General features: G+C 30.3%; 1 protein-coding gene and 1 long non-coding RNA gene across 3 annotated transcripts in view; one reads left to right on the top strand and one right to left on the bottom strand.

Moving 5' to 3' along the window:
- Nucleotides 1-12,122, top strand: part of LOC139486079 (adhesion G protein-coupled receptor B3-like) — a 30,847-nt gene extending 18,725 nt beyond the window's left edge. For both annotated transcript variants that reach the window (XM_071270775.1, XM_071270776.1), the window contains 8 exons: nt 4,602-4,752; nt 5,268-5,337; nt 6,764-6,830; nt 8,004-8,089; nt 8,843-8,969; nt 9,974-10,015; nt 10,593-10,676; nt 11,808-12,122. In XM_071270775.1, coding sequence (XP_071126876.1) covers nt 4,602-4,752; nt 5,268-5,337; nt 6,764-6,830; nt 8,004-8,089; nt 8,843-8,969; nt 9,974-10,015; nt 10,593-10,676; nt 11,808-11,864 — 684 coding nt within the window. In that variant the 3' untranslated portion in view covers nt 11,865-12,122. The remainder of the gene's footprint in view (nt 1-4,601; nt 4,753-5,267; nt 5,338-6,763; nt 6,831-8,003; nt 8,090-8,842; nt 8,970-9,973; nt 10,016-10,592; nt 10,677-11,807) is intronic.
- Nucleotides 445-4,460, bottom strand: LOC139486078 (uncharacterized). The gene is made up of 3 exons (XR_011655472.1): nt 3,496-4,460; nt 1,956-2,023; nt 445-632 (listed from the first exon to the last, which is right to left on the bottom strand). It is a non-coding gene; the product is annotated as an uncharacterized lncRNA (long non-coding RNA).
- Nucleotides 12,123-18,615: the final 6,493 nt, after the last annotated feature.

Raw genomic sequence — 18,615 nt, 5'->3', positions numbered from 1 at the left:
ATTACTAAAGTTGTATTAAGGTATGGAATTTAGGGAAGTATTAAATAGTTTCCATACTTTCTTACAAGAATTTATATACATGTAACTACATGAACTATGAAAGGTAATTTACTAATAATTCAATCAATAAAACTAGTTAGTCAATCTAAGAAACAATTTCTGACAAATGAAAATATTATTATGTTTATCAAATGGCCAAGTACATTCGTAATCTTCTTTATTGTCTTCAATACTGATGACCTTTTAATACAGAAGTAATTTTAGACTTCTTATTCGCTGATGAGAAAGCCTTGCTGATGGTGAGACAGTGAGAACATTCTATTTCCTAGCAAATATCTCTCTCTTCTCATTTGTGTTGCAACTGTGTGTTGACTTGGTGGTTTTCAGTGAGATTCACAATGCCGTTTTTTTCCTTTTTTTCAAAGCATATGAGTTCCATTTCAATTTATTTTTATTTGAGCTTGCAATTTTTTAACATCAACAGGAAAATTCAAAGACAGATCAGAGCCTTATTCAAGTATCAGTAATATTATCTAAGTTTTTCTTCATCATAAACATGTTTATCAACAAAAATGTGTCTCAGCAATCAGTCTTCTTTCATGAACTCCAGTTATTTTTGGATCACCAAATGTCTGTAAAAAATAATAAGAAAACAATTGTTATCCATTAAATGATTGAAATTTCCTAAAAAGAAATTAATTATTACCTTGGTCTTAGTGTAAAATGTTTTTCCATTATCACAACTCTGACATTCCAGTACAAAGAATAAGAAATAAAGTATACTAGCTAAAAATGGACCTAAATTTGATTTTTTTCTTATTCCAAGCTGCAGCAAACTTAATTTTTATGAAGTTAATTTTGTAGATTTCATCTTGTATTTATGACATTATGACAATACAAAAATAGGGAGATGAGTATTGATTGGAAATGAGACAAATATCCACAAAAGTTCAAATGAAATGAATGTAATGCCTCTGTACAACCTTCAACAACAGCTCAAGGGTACATTCTATTACAAATGCAGAGATTGCACCTTCATCAGGATCTGTGCCAATATCCAAAATCTAAAGTCTAAAAGACATGATTAGATTTATCATATCAAAGAACCCCATATAAATTTGTACCCTTTTGACCCTTTAGGTGATATAGACCAATTTAAAAACAAGCCAAAACATTTGAAATTGGTAAAACAATAAGCATTGGAAACAAATATATAATTAATTTTACAGCTAATTTTCTAAGGCATGTAAATCTAAGACTTCGGTTAGCTTGCATGGTTTGTTTGTATATTGTACAATTGCAATTGACATAACGTCTAATCAAATTTAAAAGTACTCCATACAGGTTCAAATATGCCTATATTTATTGTTTGAAGATATCAACCTTAATTACAAAGCTTGAATCAATATTTATACAAACAGAGCAAGCAAACCTACCAAAGTTTTACTCTACACGCATTAGGAAAATAGCTGTAATAATGGTAAAAGTGTTTTTTCAAAAATGAAAAATACAAATGTAGTCTTCAGGTTTACCATAAATGTATACTATAAATGAGGATCTCAGTGTCAATCTGACAAAAACACATATTTTTTTCTAGGTTTAATTCTTATAAAGAGAACAATTCCAATGATGAGTAATGAAAATGTTGTTGTATAAATTGTACTGATATGGCCCTCAATTGATCATAAAATAATAATTTGAGTGTTCTGTGTGTTATTTTTACTTTTTGTTTACCAGATTGAACTTTTAAAATTGAAGGGTTAATCTAATTTATTGATTATTTATCATGTTTTTACAATAAAAAAATGTAACTGGTCAATTTCCAATTTCTATATTATATGATTATATTTCACAAATAATGCCACAACACAGGTCTTATTTGCTGTCTATTTAGTAGTCTCTTGTTATGACTTGTTTGATTCATTTTTTTTTTATCAATTATATCATATATTTACCTATATGATCTATCATATCTGCTTTCATTTTAACATTATTTTTTTGCTTTTCCATCTTCAACATTAACCTGTTGATAAGAAATAAAATATTGTATATTTGTACATTTGCATGATCAGTACAGTGAGTTACATCTACATGTACATTCTACATTAAGTTGGCTTAACATAATGCATTGGTTCATTGAAAAAAAAAAGTTTTGTAGATATGATAATTTATTTGTGTAAATGTCATAAATGCTATGATATCAATCACATCATCAAGTAATTTATTTCTTCAGTATTGTTATTTTGAATTTGTTTTATCTGAGTAATCTGTAATGTTATAATCTCATATTGCCCCTTCTGGGCCCTTTAATTTGGAATACATTTGTAAGCATATTCTATTCAGATTCTATTTTCTTAACGATAGAAGTAAAGACATGTACAAGTTCTCTTTCCATGTTTATAACTGTGATACATGACCTGCACTAAGGAAATGTAAAGAAAAAGTCTCACAGTAACCAATTTTTAGAGAGAAAAAAACCCAGCTCATAGTCTGTAAAACATTTTTTTGAGTTTGAGAACCATATATTGTATCAATCTAGCTGCATTGTACAATGTACATGTAGTACTGGTAAAGGAATGAATAAAGACAGGAAATTCACAACTCTTTGGGACCTATATTGTGACTTTAACAGTACTTAATCAAAACCTGTCACAAAAATCTTTAGGGTAGGGATAAAAATAAAGGTAGGTAAGGGTAGTGCGGTTAACACACATACTTTTTAGTTGGCATAAATGTACAGTAGTTTTCGTATGTTTATGTAATTTATACGTGTTTCTTGTTTCTCCTTTTTTTTTATATAGATTAGACCATTGATTTTCCTGTTCGAAGGGTTTTACACTAGTAATTTAGGGGTCCTTTATCATGTTTATAGCTTGTTGTTCCGTGTAAGCCAAGGCTCTGTGTTGAAGGCCGTCCATTTACCTATAATGGTTTACTTTTACAAATTGTTATTTGGATGGATAGTTGTCTCATTGGCACTCATACCACATCTTCCTATATCTATCTACTGAATGTTTTCTATTTCAATGGGTTGTATTTAAAAAAAATGGATTTGAAGCAACCATTTTTTTTAAATTAGGAGAAAAAAAACAGAGTCAATGGACTCTATTGACAATTTGGCAAACAAACTCAGGGCGAACAGACCTAATACCGGAGGGCTTTGTAATAGAATATATATTTATCATGATTATTATAGATTTCTAGAGAGACTGAGAGAGAAAAAAGTTTTTCTATTAAAATTTAGAAGGCAAACACATAAATCTTTTAGTTTCAGAAGAATTTTAAATCATTATAAATGTATGTCAATGAAAATTAAATCAGTGTTTGCTTCAAGAAAATTATGTAAATACCCCCCCCCCCCCTTTTTTTTCCCCCAAAGAGAAATAGTCTATGCTCTTCTTCCTATATTTATGTGTTGATGTGATGTTTCTACAGTAGGTCTTTTTATGGTGTCAAATTGCTTTTTCTAACCACAAAAAAAATTAACAAACTTACCAGAACCAACTGAAACTGAAAGTTTTGCTTTGGAATTTCCGTTGCTAGATTTGGAAGGGTCATGAAAGGATGGCAGCAACTCATTTTGTCTTCTTGTCTACTGCAATCCAACTCCTGTCCATGTTTGCAGCATATGCATTTTAAAATGTGAGTCTGAAACCTAAGGCTAGACATGATAGTGATAGTCTAGCCTCATGAGTCATGTCTAGACTATAGTGATCTGATCAGGATCAGACTTATCCCAGTGGCAGTGGGAATGTCTTTGCCACATGGTTTGCTATGTCTTTGTTACACTCTTTCAATAAAAATAAGTTTTTGGCTACACCATATTCATCTAAAATACCATTATTTCCTATCCTTCTGCACATTTGTTGATTTCCCTCCTTCTGTTATTGACACTAAATCTACCTTTTATTGTGAAGAGTTTTACAAAGGGAGATAATTTTAGCTATATTTTTGAGTTTTTCATCTTTTATTCAAATAAGCTTATATCAATTTGCAACCAAAATCCCGTTAAGAAATACTAGTTTGTAGTGAACCATAACGTTTAACAAAATATTTTTTCAATTTGAGTGACTTTTGAGGTTTTATGGACATTTTCAGTACAGGCTGAATTCAAATTTAAAAAAAAACACAATTATGTCAATAAAAATAAAAACAAAGATAAAGGTTGAAATAAGATCCAAATTACAGTTTATTTTAGTAGAAAGTCTGAATTTTACGGCCAAACAATTTTTTTTGTCATATAATACTTTGAACTATTCAATAAAAAAAGACCAAAAATGTCCATTTTCAACAACATTTTCCAGCAAATTTGGTACTAAACTAGAATTGCCCTGTATTCACATAATTTGAGATAAATTGTCATTTTTTAACCATAGAACTATTAGATGTACTTAATACTTTACTAGGAACCCAAAATCAGCTGAAAATTCCACAACCCCTTTCATAATTTTTTTTGGATTTTGCATGGTTTTCTCGTAGACATCCATTTAAGAACAGTAAGATGTCGATTGTATTGCTTTTCTATCTTCAAACATTGGCCACATTATTACATTGTACATGTAGATATTTTGTAATGCTTTTGTTAATGATCTTATTTATAGATAGTATGCACAGCAGTCGCAGTTGCTCTGCACTATATTTTCCTGACAGATTTTGCTCTGATGCTTGCTGAAGGTATTCAGATAGTAAGAATGGTAGTCATTGTTTTCCCAACCAAATCTATAGTTCATAAGCTGATACCTGCATGTTGGAGTAAGTATCAAACCCATCTACAACACCATTACAAATTAACAGATCAAATCTATCAAAATTATAATTTATTATGACCAAGAAATAAGATTGGCAAAGCGAATGCTGTTTATTATCAAATAAATAAAACAAAAATTGGAAGACTCATTTGCTATGCCATACGGAACTATTGTTTGCTAGGTGATATTAGTACTAAAATGTCATTGCAAACATTTATCTTTTTATGATATCTAGAAAAATTGGATAATATGTTTTCTCTACGTCAGTGTAAGACAAGCAGCATTACACAACCATTAGAGCAATCAAAAGCGGGATACCTAGAAGAGGTGATTTAAGAACTTCAAAATCACAAAGGGTGAGGCAAAACACGCAGTAGTCTTTAAAAAAAATGGGGTGTAATAAATACAACGGATGTGTACTGTTTCGCCAAATTAGTATTTCGAACATTACTGTGTAAATAAACTGAGAACATAAGTAAGTAAGCTTCACTATATTAAAGCGATTTTATTTTATTTCAGTTGTTCCGGCTTGTATAGTTGGAATTTCTGCCGGTGTGACTAGACTTAAAGGATATGGCAATGACCAATTGTACGTTTTTAAAAGGTTTTTTTTATGAATTAGTGCTTTGTATACAGACCTTTTCGAATTATGACGTAGTAGACACATAAGTTGTTTTCAAATTATCTAAAAATAAGAAAATATTTTCAGTAATGATTATAATATGACTGATTAACGGGCAGTGCCCAATTAATCGCATACTTAAATGACACTATTTGTATGTGATATACATAATAAGAACCTAGTTTCCAAATTTACCGGTATGCCACACTAGATTTTAAGAATCCGATTGACACATCTAAAGTCCGAATTCTTTTCAACCCAGGTACATTTTCCTGACACACGGCGACCGGTTTTGAATTTACTCCCAAATACTGCATACTTAGCAGATACACAATATCAAGTTGCTTGCTTTACAAGACTTGAAATAGAACCCTTCAATTACTATATATACCTGAAGCAACATTCACTTCCTAAACATATCAAAGTACTGTCAGAAAAATATATTTTAGAGGATAAATTGATACATATAGGATCAATATTTTACTGTGTTTTCCAATTTGATTCCCAATCTACTAGATATGCATAATAATTTGGCAAAAACTAACAGGATTCAATTAAATTCTACATTTAATACTGAAAACAATTTCAATTGATTTGATCTGGAAGATCGAGTTGCGTCATCTCATTTAAAATAACAGATGTTTTGTGTGTATATGTACATTTCTATATATCCAATTGCATTCGACGAAAATATAAAACTAACGCATCAGTTCAGTTTATATTGACCTTCTAGATTCCTTTTAATTTAATTATATATTCCATTTTAAGCCGGAGCAAATCATACACAAATATTGATGACGTCACTGTCACTTGACAAAAGTATGTATATGAGCTAATATACACTGTCAGTCAACCAACAGACCCTTGGCAACCAAAATTAAATTATCATTTTGTATATTTAGCCACAAACTCGCTTTCTAAGATTGATTAGTGATTTCCAGACGAGAACAGAAGAATACACAATGAAATGTAAATATAATTCATATGAGGATTGTTCTTATCATTTCAGTTGTTGGCTAACCCTTGAATCTAACCTCATTTGGGCATTTATTGGACCAGACAATACCAGAAGAATACATTTAAGAATTGAATGCTCTTTTTTGTAAATTTATTGGGGTGTAAAAGCGTTGACCGAAGTACATTTTGTATGAAGCGCGAAAAATGTGCGCACGGTCAACGCTTTTACAACCCTATAAAGCATTCAATACTTATAATTACATTTTTACCTATAGGATCATGAAAACATGCCTTTTATCAAGTTTTTATTTCATTTACCTGTGCACTTTATTGTAGTTAGCCAATCAGAATAACGTATTATAATGAAACATACATCTAATGTAATTATAATGCAATGTTAATATAATTCACATGAGGATTGTTCTGATCATTTCAGTTGTTGGCTAACCCTTGAATCTAACCTGATTTGGGCATTTATTGGACCAGCGTTACTTGTAATCGTGGTATGTAAGGATGTATTTAAGGCCGATAACTTAACAAGTCCATTAGCACAATGCAAATTATATCATAAATTTAAGATGTTATAATTTTTGTCATTCAATTCACACATGATCGCCTCATTTTTTTTTATGATTAATTGACTAGTAATCATGTTTTGTGCAAACTTCAAGTTAAATATGACTTTTTTTCTTGCAAAAACAAGAACAAAATAAGTATACCCAATGCAATACAAACAGATAGTATTCAAAATACGCAGTTGTGTGTCTTCTCGACATAAAAGAAGTACAATGATTATAGTAGATTTCTGTTAACCAACTTGATTTCGCAGAGTTATGTTATTTTGCGTTTATCCTTAAAGAGCCCTTTTCGCGGCGATTTTATTTCTTGAATTCAAATCTGTTTCTTGAAGTTAAAAAGAAAAGAATGACCCATGATTAACATATTCGGGACGATTTACCTTAAAGTTTGCGGGGTTTTTTTTCTACTCGCAAAAGATAGTTAGTGTATAGTATAAAAGATATAATATGTTGTTGGATTTTTTTAAAAATTTGTATAGGTTTTTGTATCGTACATAAAAAGTGTGATGTTTTCAACTGATAAAATTTAAACATAATTAGCAGTTATTGTAAAAACGATAAAATATCGAGAATGAATCCGTCCAAACGACTAAGTTTTCATCTCTATAAATAGAATTGTGATTATCTTTTTAACAATTATAATGTTTTGGAAATTAAAACAATGCCTTAGAATTATAGGTGGCTATCACATCTACATGTGTTTTTATTACTTTTTCAAAGAAGTGTGAACAAATATTTGAAAAACAAGGTTAAAATGTATAAAAATTTTAAGAATATTAAACCTGAAAGAGCACAAATATATTAGACAAACCCGTGCCAAAACCAGTTTGAAAAGCGGAAAAATTCAATTACTAAATAACGTAACCCATATGTAATTGAGTATCCCTTTTGATATTAATGATTCATTCCATATAACGATTGATTATTTTGAATAATAACTATTCTAATTCACAATCGAATTGCAAAATGACAAATTATTCAAAAGAATGCCACGTTTGCAGTAACACCTATCACATAAGACAATGTACTTACAAACCACACAATTAACCGAATATAAGAACAAATTAACATCAATTTTATTTGTATCGCATTTTTTAGATTAATTTCGTCATCATTACTATAACAGTGTACAAAATGATGACCAGTAGAGGGCTCGCTGCAAAAACATTAAAAGTAAAATCTAAGTAAGTTTGTTATTAGTATATTTAATAACTTTATAAACATTAACTACCGTAATATTATCATAAGATCAAATCAGTATTAGATTGATTCATTAGTGTTACAGATGCATTCGTGTAACAGACACACAATTAATTTTCTATATTCGTTTTTATTCTGTGGTTATCATGTTGAAATATACTATTATATTATTTATTTATGTATTTATCTTGTACGATATTCCCGTCATGTAATGTTGTCATTTTAACGTTGTATTTATCATTGCAATAAAACGCAGAAGTTTAGCTAGCCACAAAACCAGGTGAAATCCACAATTTTGTCTAAAAATGTCCTGTAACAAGTCAGAGATATAGCAGTAGTTATCTGTTATTTCGTTTCTATATATTTTGCATTGTCGTTTGTTTATGTTGCACCTCAGTGTTCTGTTGTTTCGTTGTTTTCCTCTCAAACTTGTTGTTTTTTCTTCGGTTTTAGTTTGTTACCAGGATTTTTTTTTTTTTCAATGGATTTGTGACTTTTGGACAGCGGTATAAAACTGTTGCATTTACTTATGTAGCACAAGTAATGATTTTATTATTCAACAGGTATTGAAAGCAATGTTTGAACTTATTCCTTGTAGTGATTTCAGTCAAATATCGTAATTAAATGCAAGCCTTTAACATGTATTATCACACCAATATTTAAATTTTCTTTTAACGACATAGCATAAAATTCACAAATTTGTGTTATACATGAAAGCTACATCAAATCTTTTATAGAATTGGGTTAAAAAGTATATGTGTCATCTTGCCGCTGTTTGGAGTAACGTGGGTACTAGGTGCTTTTTCTGTGAACGATGATTTGGTCATTTTCCAGTACCTATTTGCAATTTTCAACTCACTTCAGGTACAGTATATTATAACGTAAACATCATTCGGTCAATACACATAAATGATGATGATACCCAATTTTAATCATTGCAGTTGAAACAATTTGAATCTCATGTTTCACAGTTAGAATGTATTCCAAAACCATATAAACTTTAAATTAATTATAGTAAGTCATTAATTGAAATAAGGCGTACTATCAAAAAATGAATTTTAGACTCAAAAGTTGAACACGAGTGTAATAAAAATTGATAAACATTAAACAGTCTAAAATAAACCTCAAGGAATACAACTGACGGAATTACAAAAACGAACAAAACAAAACCTGGAGGTGATGTAAATTGATCTAATTTGATTTTAGTTTTCATGATAATTGCACATTCGATAAGAAGAAAACGGAAATGTGTAAAACACAACGAGAACAGTTTTATTGTCATCTCCGTAATATCTATATATGTATGTAGTGGTCAGAAACTTGTGATGACATTTTGTTGAATATTATTATTGAAAGCTTTCATGCAAGAAGTCACCTTCATCATAAGTAATCATAATACGAAAGAAAACCTGTATAATAACTTCTGCGCTAAAATGCATGTATATATCAGACATATATAGGCGCTTGAATTTATCTTCAAATATTTTGTTTAACTGAAACTTCCAATAATAACCTTCTCCAACAGTTTTAACGTTTGACAATTAGTGTAATGCTGTTCCATATTCATATATCGATTTCACTGATACAAATCAGAGTGACAAACCACAATGTGGGAAACGCAGGTCTCGTGTTTATTTTGATAAGCCTTAGATAACTTATACGGTTTTATGAGAACAGACAGTTTAATACCAGCAACAAAACATTAAAGATGATACTGAGATTTATGTTGGTATCAATATCAACGATTACGAATAAAGTAATGTATTGTACGTGTTGAGTCGGGGAATTGTTTTCTTGTATATTTTTATTATAATTTGGTTTCATATAGTCTTCACTCATGATAATGACTATTTTTATTAACCTTATAGGGTCTTTTCATATGTGTGTTCCACTGTTTCCTGAATAAGCAGGTATGCATCATGTGTATCTTAACTTTAGAATTAAATAACACCTAGCCATGGCTACCATAGTCCTTTCTTAGTCATATATGTAGGCTAGTACGTTGCAGACTGAATCTTTAACTTACAATAACAATGAAAAAAACATGAATTATTTAAACATCATAAACGATCTAATAATATTGCCGCATTCTTAAGGAGTATTTACGTCTTCATGCACGCTGCTAGCCAATTACCTGGAATAGTCCTCATTTAAGGTAACCGGTATTGCTTTACTAATTATATCGAAAATATGAACTTACACAGGTGCACCATATGTTATCGGGTACTGAAGGGTGAGCATTCTCTACTCCATATACGACATCCCCCGTCGTGTGATACTTATTTTATATATCATTATAAATATCATATTATAAAGCATTACACATCTGAATACTGGTATTCTAAATTACATTGTATACATAGACGTTCTGAAACCGTTTGTCACCATGGTTGGGTACTTTTTCTTATCATGCAACTTGAAGACTATTTTGTGCACTTTATTCCTATGTAAAACATGTCCAAATTGATTGTTTAATTTTGTGTCAAGGTAAGACAAGGCTACCAACAATACCAGAGACGACGTCAAGCTAATCGCATGGATTCGAAACATTCTACTGATTTTAGTAATTTGGTTAGTATATACATGTAGATATCAGAACTAACAAAACTGAACAAGCTGAATCATCATTATTCTAAGTCCTCTGTATATCTTCGTAAGAAGCAACTTACAAGCCTGTTTAAGCAATATATATACATATGTTTTTTATTTCTAAACAATTCTAAGGTAAATCAAACTTTTTTGTGTGGTCCATATATTTGTCTTCATTTTTAAAAATGGCACTTCCTCTGATTTTTTTTCAATCACAAAAGACGATGGAATCGCCGATCGTTAATTCATTGCCATACATTAGTGTAATCTGTATGATGGTTGATATGATTTTATCTAGGGTGAACTGGTCCTTACCATTATATCATTGTAGATGTATAACTGGAAAATCCGAAATTTAACATGAAGGACAGTAACTATTGTATGTGGTAGATGTAATGGCTTATGCTTTCTGAACTATTTAAAAAAAATAGTATTTTGATATGTGCATAAAGAGTCTTACGCGTGTAATAACTGCATATTAGCAAATAGGGTCTTTCATTCATATTTGAACATTGTGGTGACACTTCAATAAATTGCTTGTGATAGTAAAATAAGTTCGGATAACATTGTCAGATATAGAATAGGAAAGAAAACTATACTGCATCGTTTAAAAAATGGAACAATTGTAATATATATTTGGAAAAATAGTGTATTGTTAAGTTAAAATGTTGCTCGTAATATGTTTCGTTACAAAAAAAAGCATTTAACTTTGCGATATGCAATACAAAAATGTGTTTTTTTGTTTTAAAAACCGGTACCTCCGACAATATTAATAAACAAAATATCGATATACTTTCTTCCGTATTTTTTTTTTTTTTTTTTTTGGGGGGGGGGTCATTTCTATAATATAATATAACAATAAGAAGATGTGGTATGATTGCTAATGAGACATCCCTCCACAAGAAACTAAATAGCACAGATTATTTAATATAGGTCATCGTTCGGCCTTCAACAATTAAAAAATATCATACTGCATAGGTCTCGATTTTTTTTAAACAATCCAAACGATAAAAGTAACGATCCGATTTATATTTATAATGATCAGTAGATTTTCTATCTGCACGAAAGTATAAAGTATACATAATTCCTTTCTTAATATTTATTTCTATATAGGACCGCCCAAAATCACGACTTAGCATCAACGACAATAGCCGGGCACAAGAGAAATAAATGAGAGAATATACCAGCCAACTGAGTAGTCAAATATTTTATATTTGATTCTTAGTGAACCAATTCAGCTTATTTGCATATGATGAATACGAATATGTTATACAAAATTAAAGATTGAACTTGTACTTAAAAAGTTTCAAAAGTAGTTGATAGCTTTAGTAATTAACAATTATTTCATTTCGTTTGTTTGAAATAAAGATTGAATCCACTAGAAAATAAATTATAGTATGGATGTTGATCAGATCTTTAAAGTTAGAATGATATTATGTTTTGTCTTTTTATCTTTCAATCAATTTTTAAATGTATTTCATGTGGTAAATTCAGTACGGTTTATACAATTATCTTGCATTCATGTCAGTATTTTTTCAGACATTCTATTTGGTCTCTTTCTAGAAATATTGCTTAACTGTGATTTTGAGAAAGTTCGAAATCGACTGTAACTATCTGTCAAATTAAAGGTTTGAAAAATATCTACATCAAAAATGGTATCATTTACAAACGGCGAATATGTTTTCTATATTTTAAAAAACAAGATGTGGAATGATTGCCATTGGTACAACTCTCCACAAGAGACCAATTGACGCAGAATTAAACAGAATTAAACAGCTATTTGTCACCGTACGGCCCTGCACACGTGTCAAGATTTGTACCAACTATTTATAATAAATATGTAATATTGATTTGTTTCAATAAATATTTCCTTTTTCTTACTTTTCAACCAGAAATTTAAAATTGAGAATGGAAATGGGGAATGTGTCAAAGAGACAACAACCCGACCAAATAAAAAAACAACAGCAGAGGGTCACCAACAGGTCTTCAATGTAGCGAGAAATTCCCGCACCCGGAGGCGTCCTTCAGCTGGCCCCTAAACAAATATATACTAGGTCAGTGATAATGAACGCCATACTAATTTCCAAATTGTACACAAGAAACTAAAATTAAAATAATACAAGACTAACAAAGGCCAAAGGCTCCTGACTTGGGACAGGCGCAAAAATGCGGCGGGGTTAAACATGTTTGTGAGATCTCAGCCCTCCCCCTATACCTCTAACCAATGTAGAAAAGTAAACGCATAACAATACGCACATTAAAATTCAGTTCAAGAGAAGTCCGAGTCTGATGTCAGAAGATGTAACCAAAGAAAATAAACAAAATGACAATAATACATAAATAACAACAGACTACTAGCAGTTAACTGATATGCCAGCTCCAGACTTCAATTAAACTGACTGAAAGATTATGATTTCATCATATGAACATCAGGCACAATCCTTCCCGTTAGGGGTTTAGTATCATACCATCATAACATATATGAGAAGAACATAACCGTGTCATGCCAACAACTGTTTTAGAATAAATGTGTTTAGTTCCGATGCTAAAAACCTTATTAATGACTCAATATTAACCCCAATATATGCAATCTTTAATGACTTGACAACAGTATCGTAATTATATCCCTTCTTAATAAGTCTATTCAAAGGTTTTGTAAGTTTCTGAGGTGAATACTGACACCTTTGTGCTTTAAAAAGAATATTTGCACAAAAAATTGGATGTGAAATAACTGAACGTATAAAAAGTCTGCATGTTGAGCTATATTTACGAATGATTTCTTTATACTGATGATAAAATTTAGTAAATGTTTTGACTAGTTTGTGATATCGAAAACCCTGGTGTAATAATTTTTCAGTAATACATAAATTTCTCTCGTTTAAATCTAAAACAGTGTTACATACACGAGCGAATCGTACAAGTTGAGATATATAAACACCGTAAGATGGTGACAAGGGAACGTCACCATCTAAAAACGGATAATTAACGATAGGAAATGAAAAATCATCCCTTTTATCATAAATTTTAGTATTCAGCTTTCCGTTAGTGATATAGATATCAAGATCGAGGAAAGGGCAGTGGTCATTGTTAGTATTAGCTTTATTTAAAGTAAGTTCAGCAGGATAAATTTCATACTGAAGTCGTCATTATTGAGAGCCAAAATATTATCCAAATATCTAAAAATATTATTAAATTTGTTTATCAGATGTTGTTTTGATGGGTCTTTGCTTATTTTTGTCATAAATTGTAGCTCATAACAATACAAAAAAAGGTCCGCAATAAGTGGTGCACAGTTAGTCCCCATTGGAATTCCGATAATCTGACGATATACAGATTCCCCAAAGCGAACACAAATTTTATCTAGTAAAAATTCAAGGGCATATATAGTATCAAAGAAAGTCCAATTAACATAGTTTTTTTGTTTATTGCTACTAAAAAATGACCTAAAAGAGTTTGAACATTCTGATCTTTTGAATGCCCATTTAATTAGGTGTGTGAACTTTTTCTTAATGGGAATGTGAGGCAATGTGGTATTCAGGGTAGAAAAATCAAAACTTTGAACAGATTCAAAATTACCAATATAAGCATGCAATTTATCAAGTACTTCCAACGAGTTCTTGACACTCCAAAAGTAATTTATTCCACTATTTTCGAAGGCCTTATTTGAACAATTTATTATAAAGTTTTTAATTGTACCAAGTGTGCTGGTAAGAAGAATATACAATTTAGTAGTTGAACAATGGCTTGAAGACGAAATAAATCTATATTTGTAAGGGGTTTTGTGTAGCTTCGGAAGCCAATACATAGTTGGGACTTTCATTGTATTTGGCTCTGCTTGTAAAGCGGTGGCTAAAAGTTTATGTTTGTTACAGATTTCGTTTTCTGAAAATGGAGTCAGTTGGAATGTTGGTGAATTGGTGATTTCTTTTTTCAGAACCTCAATGTAAAATTTACGTCAAACAATAATAATATTATTAGCAGCTTTATCGGCCGGGACAAAAACGATGTTAAGATCTCCTGTTATAACATGGGAAATGGGTCCATAAATATATTCGGAATTACTGCAATTACATGAAGTAGGTGTATTTTCACTGATATTAACATCTTTACACAATTGACTATAATTAAACACAAATTTCCCGGGAAGATTTCTTGTAAATATAACAAATAAGTGGTAGCTCAGTATTGTCAAAATATCCAGGAATTTGTTCTTTAACAGAATGGTCGTTAAATATACCGGTAATATTTACAAAATCAAAGCCTTTATTGACATACTTAATTTTAATAAAATGTTTTTTTATGATCTTCAGGGCGATCAATTTTGGGAAATAATTTAGAATAACAATATGCCATAATAATTTGAACAATTTCATACTTAGGACTGCTATATGAAATTGTGTTGCAATCCTCCAAAATTTTATTTAACTTATAAACCGGTAACGAACAGAGTTTAGTTGACAGATAATGTCTGCCGTTGTTTTTTGAAATAGAAATTAGGTCCAAAATATTGGTATGATTGGCCCGAAATTTTCTATGATTGCGATTTGTTCTACGACAGTGAGAACGGTTTGTACGAACAGTTTTTTTAGAAACTATATCCAAAATGTTAACGGAATTCGTTCAAGATATATTACCAATTCCCATGATATTATCATTTAGACCGAGAGGGTAAACTGTCTGTAATTTTTTAATTCAATTTAATTCAATTATTTTCCGTGATCGTACAAACTTTGAATGCGATTCACCAGGCTGCTTATTTACTACTTCTAAAGGTTGAACTGTTAAATATTTAAAAGGATGGTGTTTTAGTAACATGATCACACACTTCCTTGTTCATATATAAATACACTTTGAAGTGAATATATAATGGTTCAATGCAGAGGAAGTAATCTGTTGTAAAACTGTAAAACATTTTTCCTGTTCCGCAATTTTTATAAAATAGAATTTAATATTCTAACCTCAATCGGCAGGGATACCATGAGAATAAATATTTTCGCGCTTGAAGTTGATACAAATTTGAGAATTATGTTTGTACTTTAAATCGTTTAAAGTTACAAGTATGGTAGTACGGACTTTACTGTTCTAAAAGGGCACACTATTTAGGAAACTATTAAATTGTAAACCAATCAAATTGTTCTCGATAAATTATTTGAATGTGGACTTATGCTGGTTTTATCTTCCCACAAACAAGTTTAATGAAGTCATAAATCATTGTAGATTAAATCCCGTCATAATCAAATATTTACATGATTAAAGCAAAAATATAGTAATTGAGATGTTTTCTTACATTTTTAATACTGCACATTGCTTGTACCTTTTTGACATTACAACACTTTTTTCAAGTTCATACACATCAAACTTCGAATAAAACATTTACATACGTACATACAAGCTTCGGTTATGGATCATCATAATTATTACTTTGCGCATTATTTTCCACATGAGTTTGATAATTAGTTGTTAATTTTTTTTTAATGGATTCATATTATAATCATGATAATAGGCCGTCGTTATTCCAATGGGTTCTTATTGGTACTCAAAGCAGTAAAAATGTATATACATTTAAGACAACTTCATGAAAAACAATCAACATTGATAAACAAAGTAAAATATAAATAAACAGGAATGACAGCACAATTTGTCATAACTATAAACCAACTTATTTTCGCGAGTGAATTTTTTCGCGACTTTTTGCGAGTAGAAAAAAAAAACGCGATTACAAATTGTCGCGAACATGTGAAACTTAGATCTTTCTGTTTTTAACTACATGTACATCTACTAAATTTGAAAATCGCTAAATTAAATCGTCACGAAATGCTTTAGGCAGAACTATTACGAGAAATAAGGTTTCCGCGAAAATAAGTTGGTTAACAGTAAGCATCACCAAATAATAAAAAAAATGGCACGAACAGTTTGAAATAATGATCAAGGGAACCTATTGCCTGATCGCAATAATCGAAAACCAAATATAGCAGATGGCCACAATCGACATCAGAGTAGAAACTGAAAAAGCCAGGAACAAAATAATGTGTAGGGGTTAAATGTATGTGTTAGTGCACACCTCTACCATTCATCCGGTACCACGGCTTGAAAGCACAACATGAAAACTTAAAATTCAGTTTCAAAAACTTGACTTATCAGATTTATTATAAGAAAGAAAGAAACAACTTAAACAACGAAATATGGAAACAAAAGCCTCTTGTAATGATCGTAGTGTTACGTCTAATTTAAAATGCTGAATATTTTTAACATCATTGGCTGTTCATACACACTTATTTCAGAACGTTAAGTAGAGGAATTATATTCTAATATGCATAATACAATTCTTTTAAGCTTCACATACAGATTTGAATAATTTACTCTAATTGAATGAAACCAATTGAAGGAATCCAGTTTGTCAAAATTGGCGGACTGTTTCCTCCCAATAGAATCTATCTGAAGTGTTATCATTTAACTTAACCAGCGTTACACATATTTTTTGATCCCATATTTATAAATGTATTTTTTTACCGTTCACACTATCATTATTTTCTAATTTCTTTGTATTGCTATATTTAAAAATTGTTATTGAGTATAATACTAAAATGTATGTTATATTTATCATAGACTATGCGTGAATGTGTCCTTTTATTAGCTAGTGCACTATGCAATAAGACTTGAATACTTTTTTTTATTAAGTCATTATTTATTCCTCAAAGTATATTTCAAATATAATATCAAAATAACAATAACACATCACACATTATATGTTCACCATATTATGCCCAACATAGCCATTCTGAAGGAATTCATCTTTTTTATCTGAATTGTATATGTCCATGTTTGATGGTCATGTTTTTGCTAGTCACTGCTATGTTTAAACTAAGAATCCCCTCCTCTCTCAGTCACTACCAAGTGAATAGTTGAACCATTTATTATATTGTAGCTAGATAAAGTTCGACCTCTTTCAAGTTCTTTTCCAGCAAAAAGGAGACGCTGCATATCCCCAGGAACTCCAATTCGTCCCTCAACTAGTGATTTTAAAATTTCTGTAGTATCTGAAGCACAAACTTCAATAGGTACTTCCCTCCCTGTTAAAGTTTTGACATAAATCTGCATCTGAAATCATAAATAAAAAATGTCTTACTCTAATCTTATCCGGAAATATCCACATTTATTTATAACTCGGCTTTTTTAAGTATTTCTTATTGAAATCTTTTGTTTGGATTTTTTTATCATTTAATTCAGATGTCTATCTTACTACCTGGAAAATTGTAATTCTTGTGCTAAATAACTTTACCATTTTCTAGCCCGCTATATATTTGGTACATTCAAAGTGCAGTTTAAAGATAAAATTGTATACAGTTCAGATTGCTAACTATTAGATATATTAATATAAGTTACAGAGTGCAATATACTTTTTTATGTTTTTCTAAATGATAAAGTATTTCGTTTATCATAGTTTTATGCAAATATCCACATAATTATAATAAACAAAAATATTCGTTTATTGATCATCATTGGATGAGTATTGCAAACAATTTTAAAAATGAATACACTTTTTTTTTGTCACTTGCTTTATTTCGAAACGTAATGTTACTTACAGGGAAAATGTGACAAAAATGAAATTCGTATGGAAAATATCGTTTTAAGATATATTGTTGCGGTAATAAAGAACAGTGTTGGTTTGATGGCAGATATCCAGTCTATTTGAAATAGGGCATTTGCTTTATATGATAATATATACGCTATATATGTTTATTTAATATTAATTCCAAGGACATGTTGTTTCAGAACAAACATGTTCAGACTTAACGATCAAATAAAAGTGTATGATTTTGAAAACGCACACATTTTCAGAGCTCAATTTTGATGAAGATACGCTTAAACCAAATAATCATTTGTTTAAAAGAAAACATATAATACGTTTCCTCGTACCAAG

This window comes from Mytilus edulis, chromosome 8, assembly GCF_963676685.1.
Source record: "Mytilus edulis chromosome 8, xbMytEdul2.2, whole genome shotgun sequence".
Taxonomy (NCBI): Eukaryota; Metazoa; Mollusca; class Bivalvia; order Mytilida; family Mytilidae; genus Mytilus; species Mytilus edulis.
The sequence above is the reverse complement of the archived record's forward strand: the minus strand, read 5'-3'. Positions and strand labels throughout refer to the sequence as shown.